This window comes from Heteronotia binoei, chromosome 14, assembly GCF_032191835.1.
Source record: "Heteronotia binoei isolate CCM8104 ecotype False Entrance Well chromosome 14, APGP_CSIRO_Hbin_v1, whole genome shotgun sequence".
NCBI lineage: Eukaryota > Metazoa > Chordata > Lepidosauria > Squamata > Gekkonidae > Heteronotia > Heteronotia binoei.
The window spans coordinates 2096820-2119500 of record NC_083236.1 but is presented as its reverse complement, the minus strand read 5'-3'; the positions used below and the strand labels follow the sequence as shown (position 1 = coordinate 2119500).

Below are 22681 nucleotides of genomic sequence, written 5' to 3'. Positions count from 1 at the left end.
CAGGAAAGAGCACAGAGAGACCAGACCACTCCCTCCCCCTCTCCCAGCCAGAGCGGAAGACTTCTGCACATCCTCTATTCCTAGGCCCTGCTCCAGTTAGCTGGATCCTGTCCTTGTTCACTCAAAGTGTGGCTGTGATGGGGCATACTTTCATGTAAGTGTGCATGGGGGGACTGCAGCCTTAAACTCCCTTCCTTCTCCCTAGTTCCCCAGCTCCAAATCCATCCAGCACCCGTCCTTTCCATTTGCCAGCACCAAATGCCCCCCCCCCAATCCTCTGCAATTATCCTCACCCAGAGTATAATCACAATTATCCTCACAATCCCCTGCAATTATCCCCACCCTAGGGGTTGCCAGCTTTTTCCTATTAGCTCCTGCACATCTCACAGCAGCTTGAACTTCAGGAACAAGCTAGCAATATGTGTTCAGTGTTTTGTTGAAAGTGTGCTCACTGATTTCTATAGATCAGGCAGCCATTAAAGGCAGAGGTGGAAGCCAACCCTCTTTCTTGGTCAGTTGGGAACCTCATCTGGAACCGCTTTTTAGATATGGATCTTTCCCGAGATGCTCATTCTGAGCAACCGCCTGGAAACTTTCTTTGCCTCTGCAGCATCACCGTGTGAGTCTTCTGAACAGTGCTGCTCCCTCCATCATGTTCTTCTCTGGCTGCCCCTCCCCCACCTCTTCCACTGCCTCCAGCCAGGGCTCATTTAGCAGATGGCAGCCCTGTCCTTGCGGCAGAGAAGCTGCTCTGTGCAGCTCAGGAAATGGGAGAGGGAAGGGAGAAAACTGAGGGCTTTTTGCAAGGCAGGCCATGCAAGGAGGACGACACAAATGAGGTACTGGCTGCTGCCCTGCAGATCACTCTGCAAGGGAGAAGGGGCACCACCTGCCACCTCCCAGTGCACAGATGTGAGGCTGGCTGGCTTCGAAGGGACAGGAAGACAACCTTGCCCAGAGGAGGACAACAAAGATGGTGAGGGGTCTGGAGAACAAGTCCTATGAGGAAAGGTTGAAGGAGCTGAGTATGTTTCACTTTGAGAGGAGACAACTGAGAGGTAATATGATCACCATCTTCAAATCCTTGAAGGGCTGTCATATAGAGGATGGTGTGGAGTTGTTTTCTGTTGCCACAGAAGGGCAAACCAGAACCAATGGGCTGAAATTAAATTAAAAGTTTCCAACAAAACATTAGGAAGGACTTCCTGACAATTCAACTGATTCCTCAGCGGAAAAGGTTTCCTTGGGAGGTGGTGGGCTCTCCTTCTTTGGAGGTTTTCAAACAGAGGCTAGATAGCCATTTGACAGTAATGCTGATTCAGTGAACTAGGGCAGGAAGGTTGCATCAGTGCTTAGTTCTTGTGGTCCCTTCTTACACACCCAATGAAATGCCAATCACAACTTTGGGGACAGGAAGCAATTTTCTCCAGGTCAGGGATCCAGGAGATTCATTTTACCCTCTTCTGGGCATTGAGCAGGGGTAACTGGGTGTGTGTGGTGGGAGGTATTTGTGAATTTCCTGCATTGTGCAGGGGGTTGGACTAGATGACCCTGAAGGTACCTTCCAACTCTATGATTCTTCCCTCCCTTAGATGCAGGATCTTTCTGCTGTTTTTCTCTTCCTTTCTGACTATTTTCTTCTTTCTTTGAGATCTATGGCTGTCCCAGCCTGTGAAGTTATTGTATTTTTATGCTGACTGAGCCCAAGAATTTGAGGGAAGAGACAAGATCACCTTCTGAAAATCTGAATCAGCAAATAAGGAGCTTTATAGCATCCAAAAATAAACAAAATATTTTATTTGATGTAGAGAGGAAAAGGTCAGGTGAAATTGGGGTAAAATCTCTGAGGTGAATCTATAATGAGGTAACATATTTTCACAAACCACAGCATATATTTCCAGCAGCTGAGAGTTTTAAACCGTTCACACTGTCCTAGAATCTTTGAGATGAGCTTTTTTCCTAAACACTCCAGTATATTTTCTTGAGTTTAACTGACTCTTCAGGTCTCAGAAGGCAGGGATCCGTGACCAAGCTCCCAAATTTCTTCTCTAAACACCAGGCATCACTCCACTCTTTAGAGCTACCTCCCTTTCAACTGGCAGGGAATCTCTAACTAGAAGATCTATCCTTTCCCTGGCCCAAGTGGGGGGTCTTCACTGATCCACCCACTCCTCCTTGCCAGCCTTCCCAGTCCTCAGTCAGTATGAAACTGTTTTCAGTCAGAGCTAAACTCTCCTCAATAAGGGCTAAACTGCTCCAGTTCTCAGTAAGTTCTAAAAGTGAGAACTGTCAGTTCCCAAGTCTTTCTCCTCAACTGACACTAACCTATCAAAACTCTCTGAGAATCCTGTCACTCAAGGCTCTCTGGCTCTGTGAGGCATTAACCTGTTATGTATTGAACATAAGCTGTGTACCGCATGGCGATCGCTGCTAAAGGTGACCTACGTGTCCCCGGATGTGGCTTGCCAGACGCCCCGCCCATCAAGATCTACGGCAGGAAGTTTGACTGGCCAGGATTGGTCTGGTCAGCCGAGGGGGCTGTTCCGGGTAATGTATATAAGTGGGACCCGGCCCACGTGCTCTCCCTCTTGTAATGTACCACCGAATAAAGCATGTTGCCTTCAACTCGTCTTGCAACTCAGTACATTACATAACCCTTCACAGTCCTTCACATGTTTACACAGCACTTATGACATTTTAGAGTGCAATCCATCACACCCTCAACATCCATCTCACATTCTCAGCTCTGTGTTGTATGAGTGAGAAAGAGGAAGAGAGAGATCGCAGCAGAAAGGGTAGAGCAGAGGCATTCCAGGGGAAGCTAAACTCTATTGTGTCAGCTGTCAAGAGAGCCCCAGTTGGGTTTTTTTTTAAGTTGACAGTGGGCCCCCAGTTTCTGCCCTCCCCCCAGATCCACTTTCTTGGAGGCTCTGTCTGTGAGAGGGTCTTCTGAGTCATGTCATCAAAGGTCTGGAATTGCTACTGCTACATCTTTCTATGAATTTTAGATCTGTTTTAAACTGTTTAATCATGATCTTTTGGGGGGTGGGGAGAGTTAATTTTCTCAAGCATGTTTTGTTAGCCACTGCAGAAGCCCTTATGAGAGCAGAAAGGCAGGGTATAAATTTCATAGAATAAATATCTGGAATTCCAGTCAGGGAACTCCAGCACATCTGTTTGGTCTAAGAAAATTTCCCCTTCATGTTATTTTAAAAGGTTGCCTTGTCTTTTCTTCATGACGACCACAAACATTTTACTCTACTTTTTAATAAAATTTTGGCACCTGCAAATAATGTATGACACTTGATCTTAGCTTGACCTGGATAGCCCAGATCTCATCAGATCTCAGCAGCTAAGCAGGGTCTGGCCTGGAAACTTCCAAGTCATAACACAGAGGCAGGCAGGCAGGCAGGCAATGGCCAACTACCTCTGAAGTTCTCTTGCCTTGGAAACTTTGCAGGGTTGCCATCAGTCAACTGTGACTTTAGGGGTGCTTTCCACCACAAAATAATGTAATATGATATTAATGTAAATAAAGTAACTTTATTCCTCTCATCACTCCTGAAATATGTGCATTTGTTTAAATAAGTAATATGAAATTACTCCCAATGCACCAAGGAGCAAGTTTACTATGGAAATGTTACAAACACACTGTAATTTCATGTATGATAATTTTATAAGCAACAGGTTTCCATTTTCTTTATTTTTAAGTAAACTACAACACTAGAAAAAATTAAATGTAAATTGCCATATGTTGATATATTTACAGCAGATGGTCTCTTAGTAGCATGTTGGTAGTATCCATTTTATTGAAAACGGTGACTTATCTTTTAAAAAAACCTTTCTTACACCTTCTCTCCCCAGTAGATAGATCTGGAAATAAGAAATAACAGTGAAGAACTGGAGATGTTAAGGTCTTGAAAATATAGTGTAGTTTTTTAAAAAAATAATTATTATTCTCTCATAACTTAATAAAATCACAGATCTTAGGGCGTGAGCAGGAAGAGTGGGATATATAAAAAGAAATAGATAAACAAATGGGCAACATTATGGGACACAGATCTTAAACCATTTGGGGTCACTGGGCGAGGGGGCAGCATCAGGGGAAGGCCTTGATCTCTATGCCCAACTCATTGACCTTCCAAGCCAACTAGTTGGTCACTAGGCTGGACTAAATGGACCCTGGTCTGATCTAGCAGGCTCTGCTTATGTCCTTATGGGTTACATGTGGGCTGCAAATAAGTGGGAGGGACCACCTCCTGATAAAAACCTGGAATAGGCTAGGGATGACCCTTTCCTTCTTCTGCCTTTGTGTTACATAAGAAGAGAACAGAGGGAAACTGAGAGCCAGCACATTCATGACAGACGAAAGAAATTCTCCACACAATACAATATTAACATATGGAATTAATGATGACCACTAGCATAGATGATTCTAAAAATGGTTAGACAAATTCATGAAGGATAGATCGATCAACACCTATTAGTAGCCACAACTAAATAAAACCTGCATGTCCAGAGGCAGGACTTCCAAAGATCACAGGAAAGAAACAGGAGAGAGTGTTGCCTTCACACCCTGCTTATGAATTTCCCAGGTGTACCTGGCAGCTGCTACAGATGGACTTAGTCCAAACCTGTGGGGCTCACCATATGTTTTTAAGCATCAATGGTAAGAGAAAGTGGAAGAACTCCTCCTAAAAAAATCTCCTTGGCTTTCTTCCAATGAGCCTACTGAACAGAAGAATCTCTGTACACCTGCTTGCCAAAGAGACAGTTGACAATGAGAAGTAATGATGGGCGGAATACACTTAGAACGGGAACACAGAATTTGAATCTGCTGACAAAGCAAATAGAGAAGGCAGCAGTAGAGGAACTCTCCTCCCCAGGAAGCGGGCTTTATAGAGAAGGGCACTGGAGCTTTCTGCAAACTTAGAGAGTAAGGCAACTGTATTCTGTGGCTTTCAACTGGAGAAAAATTGGCTAGGCTGTGTCCCAACGGCTAATTCCTCTCCAAGGCTTTGATGTATTGTCCTCTTGTCCTACTTTCTGTGCTGTTCTTTGTAGAGTACCGGGGTGGAATTCTCATCCATCCCTACCTGCTTCTTTGCATTCTACAGCCTCGTTTAGCATGAATAACTCAGATTTGCAGGGAGACTCCACTGCTAGGCAATACTGAAGACACAGTAAATAAATGTACTCTTCTAAGACACAAATCCCCTCAGCTTTGGAAATTCTAAATTGTCATTGCAATACACACAATTTGGGAGAGATCAAATCTATGAGCAAAAGGCAAGATGGCACAAGGCCAGTGAGAAATGCTCTCTTCTCCCTCTTCTGAAATTCCTACTACCATGGCAAAAATCTCCTTGTGAAAGAAGTTCTGCTTCTCTCATCATCACACTGCATCACCAGGATCCACCAAAAAGGACAGCTGAGGTTTCTCAACCTAAGCAAGAACAGCAAAAGCCTCCTTTGGATAAATGTCCAAAGCTTCTCAGTGTCACATATGTCAATAAACAGAATACCAACCAGTGAGAGAAAAACAAAAAATCTTGGCAAACTGTAGTCAGGATATTTCAGTGCAACAAGACAGCATGATGGCAAGACTGGCACTATGCCCAGACCAAGCTGAACAGTGGCAGCTACAGATCACACCCAGGAGGGCAGAACATATTATTTAAAATCCAGGAATCATCACATCCAGAGACCCAATACTTTCAACTCTACAACACTGCCCCTTCTTAGACAGAAAGTCTAAGAATGCAAGGGTTAGTATCAGCTTGAACAGAGAACACACACAGTTATATTAGGATTGTACTATCAAGAACACTGATAGTACAATTGATACTACAACTTATGCCCATTACAGATGGAGAAATCTGAAATATAAGAATTAATTGTTGTACTGTTGAGAATTAATTGTTGTACTGTTCTAGAATATGTGTGATGTTTATGTTTAATTCAATTTATACCCCGCCCTCTTCGCCAAGGCGGGCTGATGTGAAATGTTAAAGCAGAAATGTCAAACTCATTTGTTACAAGGGCCAGATCTGACATAAATGCCACTTTGTCATGCTGGGCAATGTGTGCCATAAAATGTAACACGAGGTACCAGAGATATAAACTTTATAAAGATGATTTCAGATACTGGATGACAATAGCAGGTGTGATTGGATTAGGTGTGAGATGCAGAGAGGTAGTAGACACGGAGATATCAGCATTGGTAATGAGACAGGAAACCCAGGTCTCAATTTGGTCCAGGAGGATTCAGTCCAGGAGGATGCAAAGAATAAATGGAAATAAGCCTGAAAAAGTGAGCAGTGACTCAAAAAAGTACATACTTAACACAAATTTTGTTAAGTCTTTAAGGTGCTACTAGACTCTTACTCCTTTTACTGCTATTAGAAACCATAACGTTTTTAAAAAAACCCAATTGGGGAACATTTTAATCTCCCAGGACATTCAGTTGCTGCTGTAAGAGTAGCAATGCTCTTACAATGGAATTTCAAAGGGACATTAGAAAGAATTGCAATTGATAACGAAGTCCAAGACAATGCATCCTACTGAACTGAACTGAGACCTAGGTTTCTTCTCTCATTACCAATGTCTGCTATTGTTATTTGGCATCAGAAATCACTTCCCTCCCCAAGATATAAAGACTGATGGATTCATTCTAGTTGTGTCTGAAGAAATGAGCAGTGATTCATAGATGCTCATGCCCTGCCACAAATTGTGTTATTCATTAAGGCTACTGGACGCTTGCTCCTTTCCACTAAGGAAAGCTGTGCTCTTAGGTTTCTCCCCACCCATCTGTTAGAACCGGAAAGGTGGATTTTCCCAAGTGTCATGGGACTCCATCTCTCTCTCTCTTTCTTTCCTTCCCTCCCTCTCTCCCTCTCTTTCTGAAGAAGTGTGCAGACACACAAAATAAAATATTGTTGGCCTTCTTAAAAGTGCTATGGGACTCTTTCTTTCTGGCTCTTTCCTTCCCCCCTCCTCCTCAGGGAATTTGTTTTATTTTATCATATTTATATCCCACCCTCCCCAAACAGGCTCAGGGTGGCTAACAACAGTTAAAACAACATAAAAATTAGAAACAGATATACAATAAAAGAATAAGAAGTAGTAGTAGTAGTGTGACACGACAATTAAAGCTTCAGAGCAGAGTCTGCCAGACCCAGGTTCTTGCTGGGTGATTTTGGACCAGTCACAGACTTTCAGCCTAACCTATCTCACAGGGTTGTCATACAGATCAAAAGGGGGGGAAGGAGAATGATTTAAGCTGCTTTGGTCCCCACTGTGGAGAAAGACTGCTTTTCCTGGGTAGAGGCTGCAGGAAAGGGGGAGGGGATGGAAAGCTGAACTCAGATCAATTCCCCTACAGAAAATGGACTCTTTGAGGCATATACTCTATGGTATACCATAACACAACCATGCCAGCTCCCCCCCCCCCCCAAAAAAAAAGATTATACCACAAGCACATGCTGATGCTAAATGTCACAAGGCCAAATATAACAGGAAGTCAGCAACAACACACTGCAGATGAGAGGAATGCTGAGCTTCGGTGTCTGTGTGATCATTGTCATTCTGCGATGCCATAGCAAAATGACCCTAAGTGCCCAAGGCTGGGGCACTTGCCCAGAGCCTCTTTGTAAGCATGTTGTATTTATTCCCACAATGGGATTTATTCCTAGTCTTACAATAAATGTGCTGGTCCCCAGGCATATGACTACATACACATACAAACATACATCGGGTGTTTCTGCATACACAGGGGTTTCCCCTGGCTTATAAAATGTGACTATGTGGATTAACCACAAAGTAAAAAAACCCTAAAATCTAGGCTGGTGAGGACTGAATATTCTGCGAAGGGAAGAGAACCTTGAGAACTGAGAGATTAAATTAAAAAAAAAAAAAGGATAGGAGGGAAGGATAAATTAGTTCACTCAAGTCCCTGAGAGCTTAGAGAGGAAGAGGAAGATTTTGAGGGTTAGGGTGGGATTCCCAAATCAGTCTCCTCGATTCCTTGTGGGCACCAGGTGTGCATGATTAGGGCATGGGACTAGGATTAGAGAAAACCAGGTTAAAATCCCTGATCTGCCATAGAAGCATGCTGTGTGGCCTTGGGCCAGTCAGCTTAATCTGCCTCACAAGGTTGTTGGGAGGGTAGAATGGAGACTGAGAGAAAGATGTTGAGGAGTGGGGGAGTAGGCAGTGGTGTGCATCCAGCTGTTACTCAGCCAAGAATTCACTATTTGGGGCTGGCTCACAGAAATTACCCCAAATGTTCCCAAAATTCTGGAAGTAATGACAAACTATCCCTTGGGATTTTGGAAGGGTTTTGGGGAGGCCAGGAGTGGGAAGAGTAGAGAAGCTGGCCTCAGCAAAGAGCTGTCAGGTGACTTGTCTAGTCATTTTCAGTTTTAAAGTTTAGTTTCTATAACAGTAACTCAGGCCTTCAGAGTGAAGAGTCGAGGTCCCAAAGGGTGGAGACAAGAACAGCTGTTTCCTTGGGCCCACTTTCTCTCACTCCCAGCTGCTTCCTGCTGCTTCAGGGGGAGAGGAAGGAATGCAGAAGGAAATGAAGAACAGAGGCCCAAAATTCTAGAATCTGGAAAGGAAAACTGAAACAGAATTACAAACTGGTAAGGACACTCTGAAAAACCTGAGATAATGGAACTCATGCCCTCTCCAAAATCCATATCTGAAATGAATACAGTTTTTAAGTGCACTTCCCTACTATAAATATCTAAATAAATACTGTCTACAAAAAGGATGATTTCTCCTTTTAAACTTCCAGAAAACTTCAGGCTTGATCATATGTTCAGTGAAAAGTCTTTGTACCTTATGCTGTACCTTAGCCATCCTTTACCCATTTTTCCCAAAATTAGGCCAGATTGTACAAAGAAGAAGCAGCAGCAGAAGCAGATATTGGATTTATACTCCACCCTCCACTCTGAATCTCAGTGTCTCAGAGCGGTCATAATCTCCTTTACCTCCCACCCCAACGGACACGCTGTGAGGTGGGTGGGGCTGAGAGAGTTCTCCCAGAAGCTGCTCTTTCAAGGACAGCTCTGTGAGAACTATGGCTGACCCAAGGCTATTCCAGTAGCTGCAAGTGGAGGAGTGGGGAATCAAGTACCAGGTATGGCCCTATATTACTCCTTCTTCCCAGCTCTGGTTTCTTGTGAGAATTTTTTGGGAGACTACTCAATGAGAATACCTTACCTGGCAAAGATCATCTTATCTGGCAAATGCCATCACACTGGAAAATGGAATAAGACTTAGATCTTAGCACCAAATGACATGTAATGCTAATTTTAATTCTGAATGTATAATTTTATTGTATGTATTATTTTATAGCTGGTATATTTTACTATTGTGGATTTTTATGTTGTGAGCCGCCCTGAGCCTGTTCTGGCGGGGAGGGCGGGATATAAAATAAATAAATAAATAAATAAATAAATAAATAAATCTATCATTGGGCATAGTGAAACTATTATTCCTCAGACTTGCAGGGAATGGCTGACTAACACCTGTCACGTGACCCCCGTCCCGTATTCTTCTTTCTTAAAAACAAAAACAAATTGTAAAAGCCAAAGAACTGTCAATAAATGATTAAAAAGGAGTAGCCATGCAACAAAAAGTTGCTGGAATAAAGTTTCTGCTCCAAAAATTAAAACTTCCAAAGATAAAATGTGAAATGTAAATATGAGAGAAACCACCGTGCAGGGGAAGATCTTTTGTGCCTCTTGCAGCCTTCCTCTTGCCAAGGGGGGGAGACAGAAGTGCCACAGTTCAAATTCAGAGCAAGACAAATCGCTCTTACAATCATCAAGACCCAATAACTTCCATAGGGCAGTTCAGCTGCCTGGCAAAAACTTGTCAAATACAGATTGAAGTCCCCAAAGGGCAGGAGAAGATGATTACAGAATCATGATTTTTTTATACTCACCTTCTTCTTCATTTTTACATTTTTGAAAATAGCATGGACTCTCCATGTTTTTGCAAACATTGCTCCAAATGCAGTTGTGTAGCCCACCGTAAGTATCCATGTCCGGACCTGAAACAAAGAAGAAATTCAGCTTATATCTTTACCCCATGACAAGCAGATGTGACTTAGGTGCTTAAGTTTCCCTAAGGAAACTTAATTCCTTCATATATATATATGAATTTGAATATCATAAAGCATAATGGGAAATAATGGGTGTAATGCATTTCTTCACAGAAGGTTGTTATTGGGTTACAATTCAGTAACAGAGAATTCCTAAGTCCCTCTAAAATGACAAGTCTGAAATGAAAAGTTAATTTTTTATTAAGTCTTATTGATTTCAACTGGATTTGTAAAAGAAAAGTCTTTGAGAAAATAAAATAAAGCTCAGGTAAAAAATCAACATCTGCCTATATGTCTCGCAGCCATATGTGCAGGGACATGTGGACCAAAAACCCACACAACGGAGCCTCCCAGGATTTCTGAAAACCTGGTGGAAACTCCAGGTATGCAGAAAATCTGAGTTTTGGCAACTAAGGTATTGTGAGACCTTGTAGTATCTCAGCCACCATTTTTTGTTGTCCAAGCATCAATGCCGAGGCCTGCCCCTCCAACACAGTGTGCAGGACAAGCGGCAGAAAGGCCACCCAGCGTCCAACGCCTAGAGGACGGCAAGGAACTGTTCTGGTGATCAGCTGCCACACATGGGGAATTCCAGGCATGCTAAAAAACAGACAGTGGAACAAGCACTAAACAAGGCAAAGGGAAAGGAATGACAGGTCTTTTTTGTCCCAGCCGTCCTGAATGTGGACAGAGTGTTCAACCGGCAGTGGTGATGATGCACTTCCCCAAAAATCGCTCATCATTAGCATTTATGCTGCAGATGTTGTGCTCCATTTTCACCAGGTACATTACCACAGGTAACTCCTTCATTTCAAGTGGAAAACATCAGAGATAAATATTAAGGTATTTATGTTTAATTCCTAATTGAGTCAATAAAAGCAAATGGAACTTGAAAGGAGACAGCTTTGCATAAGCCACCAACAGACACACATCTCTATATTTTCTACCAGAATTAGATTTTTTTTCTTTTTCCTTCTATATTATTCACAGAGGCACTTCCACTATTTTTATTTTCTTTTGCTTGTTATCCTGTAATTATGAGATTTATTTAAAATGACATGTAACAGATAAAAAGTATTTTAAAATTAAGAACAGGGCTGCAAACCCAGGCCCAAGCATTGTGACACCTAGAAAGAAACTGCATTTTGTCCTGCTTCTTTGTGTTAGAAATAATTGTAAACTGTCTGAAACTCAATTTAGACTATCACAATTATTGCATCTAGTTCCCCCCAACCACAGAAAGTGAAAACTCTCACAAAACTCTCACTTTGGAAAGTAAACTCAATGGGATCCACTACTGCTCAAACTCTGCCCTTCCCAAACTCTGTCCTCCCTCATAAGAACATAAGAGGAGCCATGTTGGATCAGGCCAATGACCCATCCAGTCCAACACTCTGTGTCACACAGTGGCCAAAAAAAAGGAGGTTCACAAGTGGGTCTAGAAGCCCTTCCACTTTGCTCCCCCCCCCCAAGCACCAAGAATACAAAGCATCACTGCCCCAGACAGTTCCAATAATATGCTGTGGCTAATAGCCACTGATGGACCTCTGCTCCATATTTTTATCCAATCCCCTCTTGAAGCTGGCTATGTTTGTAGCCACCACCACCTCCTGTGGCAATGAATTCCACATATTAATCACCCTTTGCGTGAAGAAGTACTTCCTCTTATCCGTTCTAACCCGACTGCTCAGCAATTTAATGGAATGCCCACGAGTTTTTATATTGTGAGAAAGGGAGAAAAGGACTTCTTTCTCTACTTTCTCCATCCCATGCATTATCTTTTAAATCTCTATCATGTCACCCCGCAGTCAATGTTTCTCCAAGCTAAAGAGCCCCAAGTGTTTTAACCTTTCTTCATAGGGAAAGTGTTCCAACCCTTTAATCATTCTAGTTGCCCTTTTCTGGACTTTTTCCAATGCTATAATATCCTTTTTGAGGTGCGGTGATCAGAATTGTACACAGTATTCCAAATGAGACCGCACCATCGATTTATATAGGGGCATTATGATACTGGCTGATTTGTTTTCAATTCCCTTCCTAATAATTCCCAGCATGGCATTGGCCTTTTTTATTGCAATTGCACACTGTCATGACATTTTCAGTGAGTTATCTACCACAACCCCAAGATCTCTCTCTTGCTCAGTCTCTGCCAGTTCACACCCCATCAACTTGTATTTGTAGCTGGGATTCTTGGCCCCAAAGTGCATTACTTTGCACTTGGCCACACTGAACCTCATCTGCCACGTTGAAGTCCACTCACCCAGTCTCAACAGATCCCTTTGGAGTGCCTCACAATCCTCTCTGGTTCTCACCACCCTGATCAATTTAGTATCATCTGCACACTTAGTCACTTCACTGCTTACTCCCAGCTCCAAATCATAAATGAACAAGTTAAAGAGCATGGGGCCCGGTACTGAGCATGTGGCACCCCACTGCTTAGCCTCCACCACCAAAATCTCCGGGTATTTCCCAACTCAGAGCTGGCAATAGGGTTGTAGGTCTCACCTGGCCACTGGGGGGGACTCCAGTCATCATCACACCGGGCACATGGTGCATGGGGTGCTCTATCATGCGAGTGGTGCATTAGATAACAACAATACAAAAGTACACTATATAAGTATTGCTAAATGATGCATTCTGGCAGCTTAGTAGTTCTACTCTGGATGAAACATGCTGTCAGTTCAAATGCTGTTTGTAATAAACTCTATCAGGTTATTTTCCCCACAGCTGGATAAACGCAGGACTACATGTCATGTGCATCTACCTGGCTTTGAGAGACATTTTTATTTTCAAGAATTAAGTGATTGGGGCTGCAATTGAAAAGGTCAGATTGATTTGGAGGAGAGGGGAGAAGGATTTATTCACCTTTTCCATACACTGCATTTTGCATTTGAAAACTGCAACCCCTAACGCTGCTTTTAGCACCCACTTCACCTCAGGAAGCAGCTATACGTTTTGATTGTGTTGAAATGACACCTCACCCCATAGGTAACTTACATAAAAGCCAGAGTTCTGGAAAAGTTTAATTTGAGCTCTGGGAATGATCAGAAGTTACCCTAGAATAAACTTCCCGAAGAAGACAAAAAATGGGGGGAAGGGTCTGTCTAGAAGAACTTCAACTGACACATAAATATGAGTTCTTCCTTCTTAAGCCTGAGCTATAAGTCACTCTGAATAGTCTAGCTATGATTTGGATCTCACCAGAGCTGACATTATCACGCCAGGCACAAACTCCATGTTGACCATAGAGTTTTTTCCTAAATGATAGAGTCCAGGTGACATCATTGTGCTGCACTTGCAAAGCATGCATAGCAAAAAATTCCCAGACAGAGGCTAAAACTCCTCAGCCAGCAGCCAGGCAAGACCTGACAACCCTGCAAGCGAGTCTATTCAAAGGGCCTTGCTCCCAAGAAAGGGGTCTTAGTCACCTACACTTCCCATGCTCTCGGTTAATTCTCTCTCTCTCTCATTGTGCTCTTTCATACTTGTGGCGTCAGATCACGGCTCCGCAGCTTCTGCAGAAAGGCTACAGCATGTCACACTAAACAGGAAGCACCATGTTTCAGAGTTACTTACAGTGCAAAGCGTTTCAAAAGTCTTTTCAGAGACAAAGGATCCATCAAGACCAAAAAGGAAGATAGATGCATAGGAGAGCATCCCACCAAGAATAATAAGATTGTTCATGTAGGGACTAGACATCTTGATCAATCTATAGAGAGAAGACCAGAGAGCTGTCACTGTCCAAGGCAATTCTCAGTTGTTCTCAGATGGCAACAAACAGAATACAGAGAGGCAACAGGAAGGGATCCAAAGAGCAATTCTATGAAGGGTTATTCCCGTTTAAGCCCATTGAAATCAATGGGCTTAGCCTGAAGCAGCTCTTCACAGCACTGTGTAATGAAATTAGTGTGTTTTGTGTGTATGTAATACTAATTAGAATATAATTAGAATATAACAGTAATACGTAATAAGTTAGAAGAGTTTAAAAAAGAAGGAGGGGTTGGGGAAGGCTTGGGTGGTGTCAAGCGCCTTTACTCATAACAGGTTTACAAGGTGGGATAATGAAGGGGGCATCTGATCCCAGGCTACACCAGAGTGGGCAGCATCCAGCAATAGCCAACCAGATGGCGTGAATAGGGGTCAGATAATTAATAAAGAAATAGACTGGAAAGAGTCTTAAACATGGTATTAGACTTCTTCACCTGCAATCTGGCTGTCATGGTACCCTCTCAAGTGGCAAGGGAGACAATGTAGTCGCTACCATCCATATGGAATCCACCATCCTGCCACCCCATGCTCCATCCCCCTCCCCCAGGAGGGTTGGAGTGGGTGAGTATTAGGGTTGCCAATCCCCAGTTGGGGGCAGGAGGCCCCCTGATTTGGAGGCCCTCCCCCTGCTTCAGGGCCATCAGAAAGTGTGGGGAGGAACGTGTGGGGAGTGTCCTCATTATACCTACCCTAAAGACAACCTGATGGTGCATGGTGCCCTAGGCAGACTCGAGGCCTGCTGCCCCCCTCCACAGCACCCCCTGTGCCACCGCAGCACTTCACACCCTGCACCCCCCCCTGCTGCGCCTCCTCTCCTCCCTTCCTTCTCCAGGTCTATTTTAATGCCGGAACAGTGGTCAAGCGCTGCGCTGCCGGGCTATCTAAATGCACCCCCCAACCGATCAACTGATTGGTGGGTAAAACTGTGCGGCACACTCACTGTCAGTGCCAGGGGAGGCCAGCAGCAGCAGGAAGGACCAGTGTCCTGAAAGGGCGCTGCCATCACTGCCTGCTCCCCATTTCCTGGATGGGAAGGAAGTGGGGAGGAGGCAGCAATGGCAACGCCCTTTCAGGATGCTGGCCTGCCCCAGCACTGACAGTGAGTGCGCCACATGGTTTTACCCACCAATCAGCTGATCAGTGGGGGGGCCTTTAGATAGAAGAAGAAAAAGAAGAAGACTGCAGATTTATACTCCACCCTTCTCCCTGAATTAGAGACTCAGAGCAGATTACAATCTCCTTTATCTTCTTCCCCCACAACTGACACCCTGTGAGGTGGGTGGGGCTGAGGAAGCTCTGACAGAGGCTGCCCTTTCAAGGACAACTCCTATGAGAGCTATGGCTGACCCAAGGCCATTCCAGCAGCTGCGAGTGGAGGAGTGGGGAATCAAACCCGGTTCTCCCAGATAAGAGTCTGCACATTTAACCACTACACCAAACTGGCTCTCAGGCTGGGATAGCCCAGGAGCGCAGCACTTGACTGCCGTTCTGGCCATTGAAATAGACCTGGGGTGGGGAAGGGAGGGAGGAGGAGGCTGGGGAGCAGCAAACTAGGCATTTGCCAAGGGGGGAAGGCTGAATTTGTCGCCTTTGCCCTGCCAGCGCCCTGGCAACTACCTAGTTTGCCTAGTGGGCGAGCTGGCCCTGCTAGAGACCAGGCCCCGCAGGGTATAATGAAGAATTATCCGTAGGTGTCTGGAGCTCTTGAGGCTGTTTTTAAAGTAAAGGCACCAAATTTTCAGTGTAACATCTGGTGCCCCTCTTCGAACCCCGCCCCGCAAAGTTTCAAAAAGATTGAACCAGGGGGTCCAATTTGATGAGCCCCAAAAGAAGGCCCCCCCAATCCTCCATTATTTCCAATGGAAAGAAGGCATTTAAAAGGAATGGAGTTCAATCATGCTCACCACACTCCTGGCTCTACCTTCAAAGTCCCCAGGTATTTCCTGAGTTGGGCCTGGCAACCCTAATATACATCAACTGACAAGCAAGTCGGTCAACACCTGGATCCATTTGGCCCATGCTGTGCCAATGCATTTGTGGCCATTTTTACTCCTCAACTAAGAACATAAGAGAACATAAGAGAAGCCATGTTGGATCAGGCCAATGGCCCATCCAGTCACACAGTGGCAAAACATTTTATATATACACACACACTGGCTAATAGCCACTGATGGACCTCTGCTCCATATTTTTATCTAAACCCCTCTTGAAGGTAGCTATGCTTGTGGCCGCAACCACCTCCTGTGGCAGTGAATTCCACATGTTAATCACCCTTTGGGTGAAGAAGTACTTCCTTTTATCCGTTTTAACCTGTCTGGGTGTGTTTGTGGCTCCTTATTTCAGGGCAGGGAGTTGCCTTGCTTTTCCCATCACCATTTAGCATTGGGCCCACAATAAAAGGATTCAATCAAACATTCCAAGACAAAAGATATTATGTACTAGCATAAATTAAGTGGGATTTGTGTGTGTGTGAATGACACAATCCTGACCAAGTTAAGCACTTTTAAGACTGACTGGTTTCAATGAAAAAAAACCCTGTTCAAGTCTTTCACTAATATCAAAGGGCCACAAAGTGGGTTGCCAGGTCTGACTCAAGAAATTCCTGGGGACTTTAGGGGTGGAGCCAAGAGACTTTGGGGGTGGAGTGAGGGTGTAACAAGCACAACTGAACTCCAAAGAAAGTTCTGGCTATCATATTTAAAGGGGCCGCACTCCTTTTAAATGCCTTCCCTCCATTTGGAATCATGAAGGGTAGGGGCACCTTCTTTGGGGGGTTCACAGAACTGGACCCCCCAGTCCAATCCTTTTGAAACTTGGGAGATATTTTGGGGAGAGCCATGGATCAGAGTTCTCCATTATACCCTATGGGAATCAGTCTAATGGAGTGCCCAACAGACATTTCTCTCCCCCCCCTTTCTGATGACCCTAAAGCAGGGGGAGGGTCTCCCAACCAGAGGATCCCCTACCCCCACCTGGGGATTGAGCAACCAATAAAGAGCAATGTGGATATAGGAGCAGGGAATAAGGGTTACAACAAACCTCTGCAAAAACCAGCCCCAAAATTAATGAACAATACAAAAAATCCTTCACAACATTTTATAAATCTACAGAATTTCTATTAGACAAATCACAAGTAGTAAGACAATAAAGAACAAACACCCACACCACCAATCATTTAGAAACAAGTTAATGTCCGATATATTTAAATAGTAGGGTGCAGGTGAAGATTCAAATGGTAAAGTCTTTCATATGGAGCACTGCTCCTAAAAGGTTGAGAACATGCTTGAAAAAGTCTTCTTCGGAGATCCATGAAATTCCAGGAAAGTGATCAAACCACAAGGATGCTAATGTAAGCAACAGCATTTAAACTGGATGCAATTATTCTTTGAAAAGCTTGTAGAAGCAGTAGCGAAACGTGGATTGAGTACTACCACGTCGCATTCTACTTCCTGTGCCTTGCTGTACAGAAGAGAAAGTTTGTGGAGCGTGGCTCTCCAAAGAAGACTTTTTCAAGCATGTTCTCAACCTTTTAGGAGCAGTGCTCTGTATGAAAGATTTACCATTTGAATCTTCACCTGCACCCTCCTATATAAATATATTGGACATTAACTTGTTTCTAAATGATTGGTGGTGTGGGTGTTTGTTCCTTATTGTCTTACTACTTGTGATTTGTCTAATAGAAATTCTGTAGATTTATAAAATGTTGTGAAGGATTTTTTGCATTGTTCATTAATTTTGAAGCAGGTTTTTTGGAGGTTCATTGTAACCCTTATTCCCTGCTCCCACCTGGGGAATGGCAACCCTAGCCACAGAGCTCAGTGCGATCCATATTTTGACAGAAGTCCTGCTAATTTCAATCACTCCCAGGTTAGTGCGTAAGATTCTAGCCTTGAAAATGGTTCCTTTTTGACAGGATCCTGCACATTTTCTTCTCATGATCTTTAATTTCCTTAATTTATAGGATTTACAAAGAATGAGAACAGGATGAAACATAACCATTGAGACTGCCCTCCTTACTTCTGATTTCGGTTTTTGATGTTGAAGAACAAAAAGGCGCTGGCCATAATCATTCCCAGAATAGTGAGCGCTGAAAGAATACTGTAGAGAGGCAAGGAGATCTTGCGGAGCTGACTCTGGATAATTGTTCTGTCCTTTGGTGCTTCTATGCCTAAAACATGCCCAGAGGAAAAACAAAGACATTCAGCATTCCTGTGAAAACCCCACCGGATCCCACCAAAATGCTGCCAACCTACTGCTATGTATTTATGAAGGGATTACTGCAAGAATCACGTGGAGTAACAAACAAGGCAAGAAGCAGAAGATGCTCTTCTCCACCACATCAAGTCAGTGGTCCACATAGTCCTGCACTGCCTTTGGCCTTCGGCAGAGGCTCTCTCAATGCCTACTTTGTTTTAAGTTATTTCATTTTGCAGAACAATATGAAGATCGGCAACATCTTTTCTGCCACCACATACTTTCCGTGGAGTCCCCTGGCCAGCTGGCATCCCTCCATTGCAGAGGCCCACCCATTACAGTGCAGCCTTCTAACCCCACTAACTTCAGGGACTCAGAATCCTAACTATGCTGTGAATTACTGCATTGTTAACCTACAACCTTACTAACCATGGTTAACCTGGAACCTGTCTAACAACTCTAATATTTTTATGGTTAAATTTCAGTTATTTAAAGTATAATCTTGTTGGCACTTAACCCCACAAAGAATAGCCCATACATTTCCTCAAGCCTCACCTCTCTGCTGTAGGGTTGCCAAGTCCAATCCCAGAAATATCTGGGGACTTTGGGGGTGGAGCCAGGAGACTTTGGGGGTGCAGCCAGGAGACACTGGGGTGGAGCTAGGGGGAGGGGGGGAAACGGCGCCGGGGAGCGTGGCGAGCCGCCTCGTCTCGGAGCGGGCGACGCCACTGCGTAGCTGCCGCCTCTTCTCCACTTGCCGTGGCTGCTCCTCCGAGATGGGCTCAGGCTGAGCCCATCTTGGAGGAGCAGCTGCGATGGGGCGGGGGGGGGGGGGCAGCAGCGGCGCGGCGGCCTCGCCGGCTCCGCTCTGCCTCTGGGGTGGAATCGGAGAGGGGGGTAGAGGCAGGCCGGGTGTGTGGCGAGCCGCAAGTCCAGGTCCTAGAAGGGCCCGGATTCGCGGCTCGCCATGCTTCCGGCCTGCCTCCGCCCTCCCCTGGTTTTGCCTGCGCTGCTGCCGCCTCTTGGCTGCTCCTCCGAGATGGGCTCAGCCTGGGCCCATCTTGGAGGAGCAGCTGCGGTGGGCGGCGGCGGCCTCGACTGCTCCGGGATGGGGCGGCTCGCTATGCTCCCCGGTGCCATTTTCCCCCTCCTCCCGCTTCCATTTTTTTGGGGAGCAGGGGAAGAGGGTGGAAATCCTGGGGTCCCCCGCCAGGGCGGGAGGGTTGGGAAGCCTACTCTGCTGGAATGGCTGTGGCCTGATAGGCACTTTTCTCATTCCTGGTGGCTGCCCACAAATAAAAGGATTTTGGGGAAATATTCAGACTCAAATATTAAAGATATTGGGGTACAATTTACCTTTTTAAAACCAGAAATATTCCTATTGCAACTATGATCTCTTTTTTGAAAATGGCAAGTCAGTTCCCCGTGTGGTTTAGAAATTATAGGTATTCTTTTAATAGCTAGAAAAAACTGGAACCACAGGGAAAGTGCACAAGCTTAGAAAACAAAACAAAACAATAAATTCCCATGTGACAATAAAATATATAATACTACTAAAGTGTGCTATTTTTTGTCTTTTTCATCAATGTTTTTGTCTTTTTTCTTATATCAAAATTATGTATTTGAATATTACTGTTCTTACGACACACAACATCCCAAAACTATAATATAAAAATAAACTTACAATAGCAGAAAATGTATAGCAAGAACCATTAGATTATTCCACTGGACCCTGAATATCATACATGATAAATCGAACAGATGTAAACTATATTCAGTTCCATTTCAAATCTTGGGGGGTTTTTTCCAATGGTTAATTTCAGTCAGTGTCCAAAAATATTTCCAGTTCTCAAGATTGCTTCAATCACGCAAGCTGCAAGGAGCTGTGTAATATCATGTTGACTTCAAGGATTTATGTTGTTACATTACTATAAAAATGCACAGTCGACACAAAGACACCACCTTATATTGGAAACCTACTGACTGTAAACGTATTTACAGGCCTCCTGCTACCATCCTAAACATACCAAACAATCCATTATATACAGCCAGGATCTATGCTACAGCCACATCTGCTCCAGTCCTACAGACAGAGATTCTTACCTGGCAGATCTACAACAAATCTTTTTGAAACTAAAATACTCACCCTGATGAAGTCAAGAAACAGATTAACAAAGCCAGAATTGTACCCAGAGAAAACCTGTTGCAAGACAGGCCCAAAAGAGGCAATAACAGAAAAAGAAGTGCACACACACACACAAAGCTTATACCCAGAATTAATCTTTGTTAGTCTTAAAGGTGCTACTGGAATAAAATTTTGTTAGAATACCACTAGTGGTCACACACAGCTCTCAACTCAAAACAGTTCAATGCATCACCAACAATTTACAGCCTTTCCTGGATAATGACAGTTCTCTTTCACAAGTACTGAGGGGACAGATGTTTTCTTGTGCACAGACAACCTCCCAGTCTCAAAAAACTCTTCACCCACAATAATACAAAATCTAATTTGAACGTGGAAACTGGTACCCAGAGCTTGCAATAAACCCAGATGCCAACTTTGCTGCTGCATACACTCAGACAACGCAGTCACTGTACCTAACTATATCAACTACACCATCTCAGACTCATGTGAAGTGTTCATCTTCTAAAGTAAAGGTAATCCTCTGTGCAAGCACCAGTAGTTTCTGACTCTGGGGTGACGTTGCTTTTACAATGTTTTTGTAATGTACTGAGTGACGAGACGTGTTGAAGGCAACATGCTTTATTAGCGAGTACATCACAAGGCAAGGCAACGCGGGCCGGATCCCGATTATATACATACCCCGGAACAACCCTCAGTCTGGCCAGGTGCAATCCTGGCCAGTTAAACTTCCCGCCACAGATCTTGATTGGTGGAGCGTATTTGCGGAAATTACAACACAGCGGACGCTACGGAGGTGACCAGTGGAAGTCCACTGGTCACCTCCGTAGCGTCCGCTGTGTTGTAATTTCGGGACTGAAATGCAAGACACAACACCCCTAGTTCAAGACATGAGGTCTTTCAAGTAGGCTGGTGCCCTGCGTTCCCGGGTCGAACTCCTCGGGGTTATTTGGGGAGTTGGAGCGGCCGCCGTGGCTGGCAAGGCTGCTGGTTCCTCGTGGTGGGGTGACGCCGGAAAAGGGCTGTCCATCACCTGTTGCTGTTCTGGAATCTCCTCTCTGGGGGGGGGGGTGCTCCCTCCGCTCTGGTGCTCTTCCGCCTGCATAGTTGGTGCGGCCAGCATAGGCTGGGCAGCTTCTGGGGTGTTGCTGTTAGTACTCCCCCGCTTCCCGCTCCCCTGATCGCTGTCGGTTCTTCTGGCAGTGTGCAACGGCGCAGCTGGTCAATATGCCTCCTTAGGATCTGGCCCCCCTCCGATGAGACCTCGTAGGAGCAGGACCCGGTGACCCGCAGCACCCGGGCGGCTAACCACTCCGGCCCGCTTGCAAAATTATTTGCGTATACCGGATCCCCTGGAAAGAATCCCCTAGCGGCTTCCCTGGTTTCGGGGGAATTGCGGAGGTCTATAACCCGGTCAGGATGCAACCTGTCTAGCCTCGTGATCAACTTCCTCCCCATTAGTAATTCGGCAGGGCTTAATTCGGTGACGGGGTTGGGAGTGATTCTGTTATCAAATAGGAAGGCTGCCAAGCGGTGATCCCAATCTCCCTGTACAATGCGACCCAGGGCCTCTTTAGTGGTGCGCACCATGCGCTCTGCTTGGCCGTTGGTGGCTGGATGGAAAGGGGCGGACCGAATGTGCTGGATGAGGTACCGATTCAAGAACTCCTGAAATTCCTGGGAGGTGAAAGTGGTCCCATTGTCCGTGATGAGGGTATCGGGAATCCCATGAGTGCAGAAGACCCTTCGCAAGGCTCTGACCGCCGCCATGGTGGAGTTTGGAGCTATGGGAATCACTTCCAACCACTTGGTGTATGCATCGACTAGGATAAAGAATATTTGGCCCTGCTATGGCCCCGCAAAGTCTAGGTGTAACCAGGACCACTGGGCGGATCAGGTCGGGACTCTTGGCAGGGTTGGCACCTTCGAATCCACCCTTCTATCTCCTCGTCCATCCTCGGCCACCATACATAGCTATGTGCCAGGGCCTTCATGCGCACTATTCCTGGGTGTGTTTCGTGTAGGGCTTCCAGCACTTGCTTCCGCAATGGGGGGGGACCACCACCCTGCTACTCCAGAGAAGGCACCCCTTGTACATGGACAGTTCTCTGCGTGATGCGAATGTCCTGAATTCTGCGTCCAGTTTGCCCGCGGGCTACCCCCTTCCCACCCAGTCTAAAAGGCGTGCGAGGATGTGGTCTCTACCTGTGGCCCTAGCTACCTCAGCAGCGTGGAGGGGCCTCTCTGGTAGAGTCTCTATAAGCATCACATGGTGGGCGGGGGCGGGATCCGGGTCCATAGAGGGCAGCAGCAGGGTGTCAGAACTTGTGCTTTTCATGCTTGCTAAGCTTAGTTCTGACATTATAACTCTGAACCTTATTTTGGAGCTTATCCGAACTGGCAACTTAGCTGGATGGCAGCAAAGGCTCCAGCACCCCACCAAAAGAGCGACCGATAGAGCT

The 22681-nt window shown here is 45.1% G+C and overlaps 1 protein-coding gene across 1 annotated transcript in view; it reads right to left on the bottom strand.

The window, feature by feature from the left end:
* GABBR2 (gamma-aminobutyric acid type B receptor subunit 2) overlaps positions 1 to 22681 on the bottom strand; it is an 824150-nt gene that overhangs the window by 265560 nt on the left and 535909 nt on the right. Inside the window, exons 10-12 of the mRNA XM_060254061.1 lie at positions 17900 to 18050; positions 13691 to 13823; positions 9956 to 10063 (exon numbers count right to left, since the gene is read on the bottom strand). Coding sequence (XP_060110044.1) covers positions 9956 to 10063; positions 13691 to 13823; positions 17900 to 18050 — 392 coding nt within the window. The remainder of the gene's footprint in view (positions 1 to 9955; positions 10064 to 13690; positions 13824 to 17899; positions 18051 to 22681) is intronic.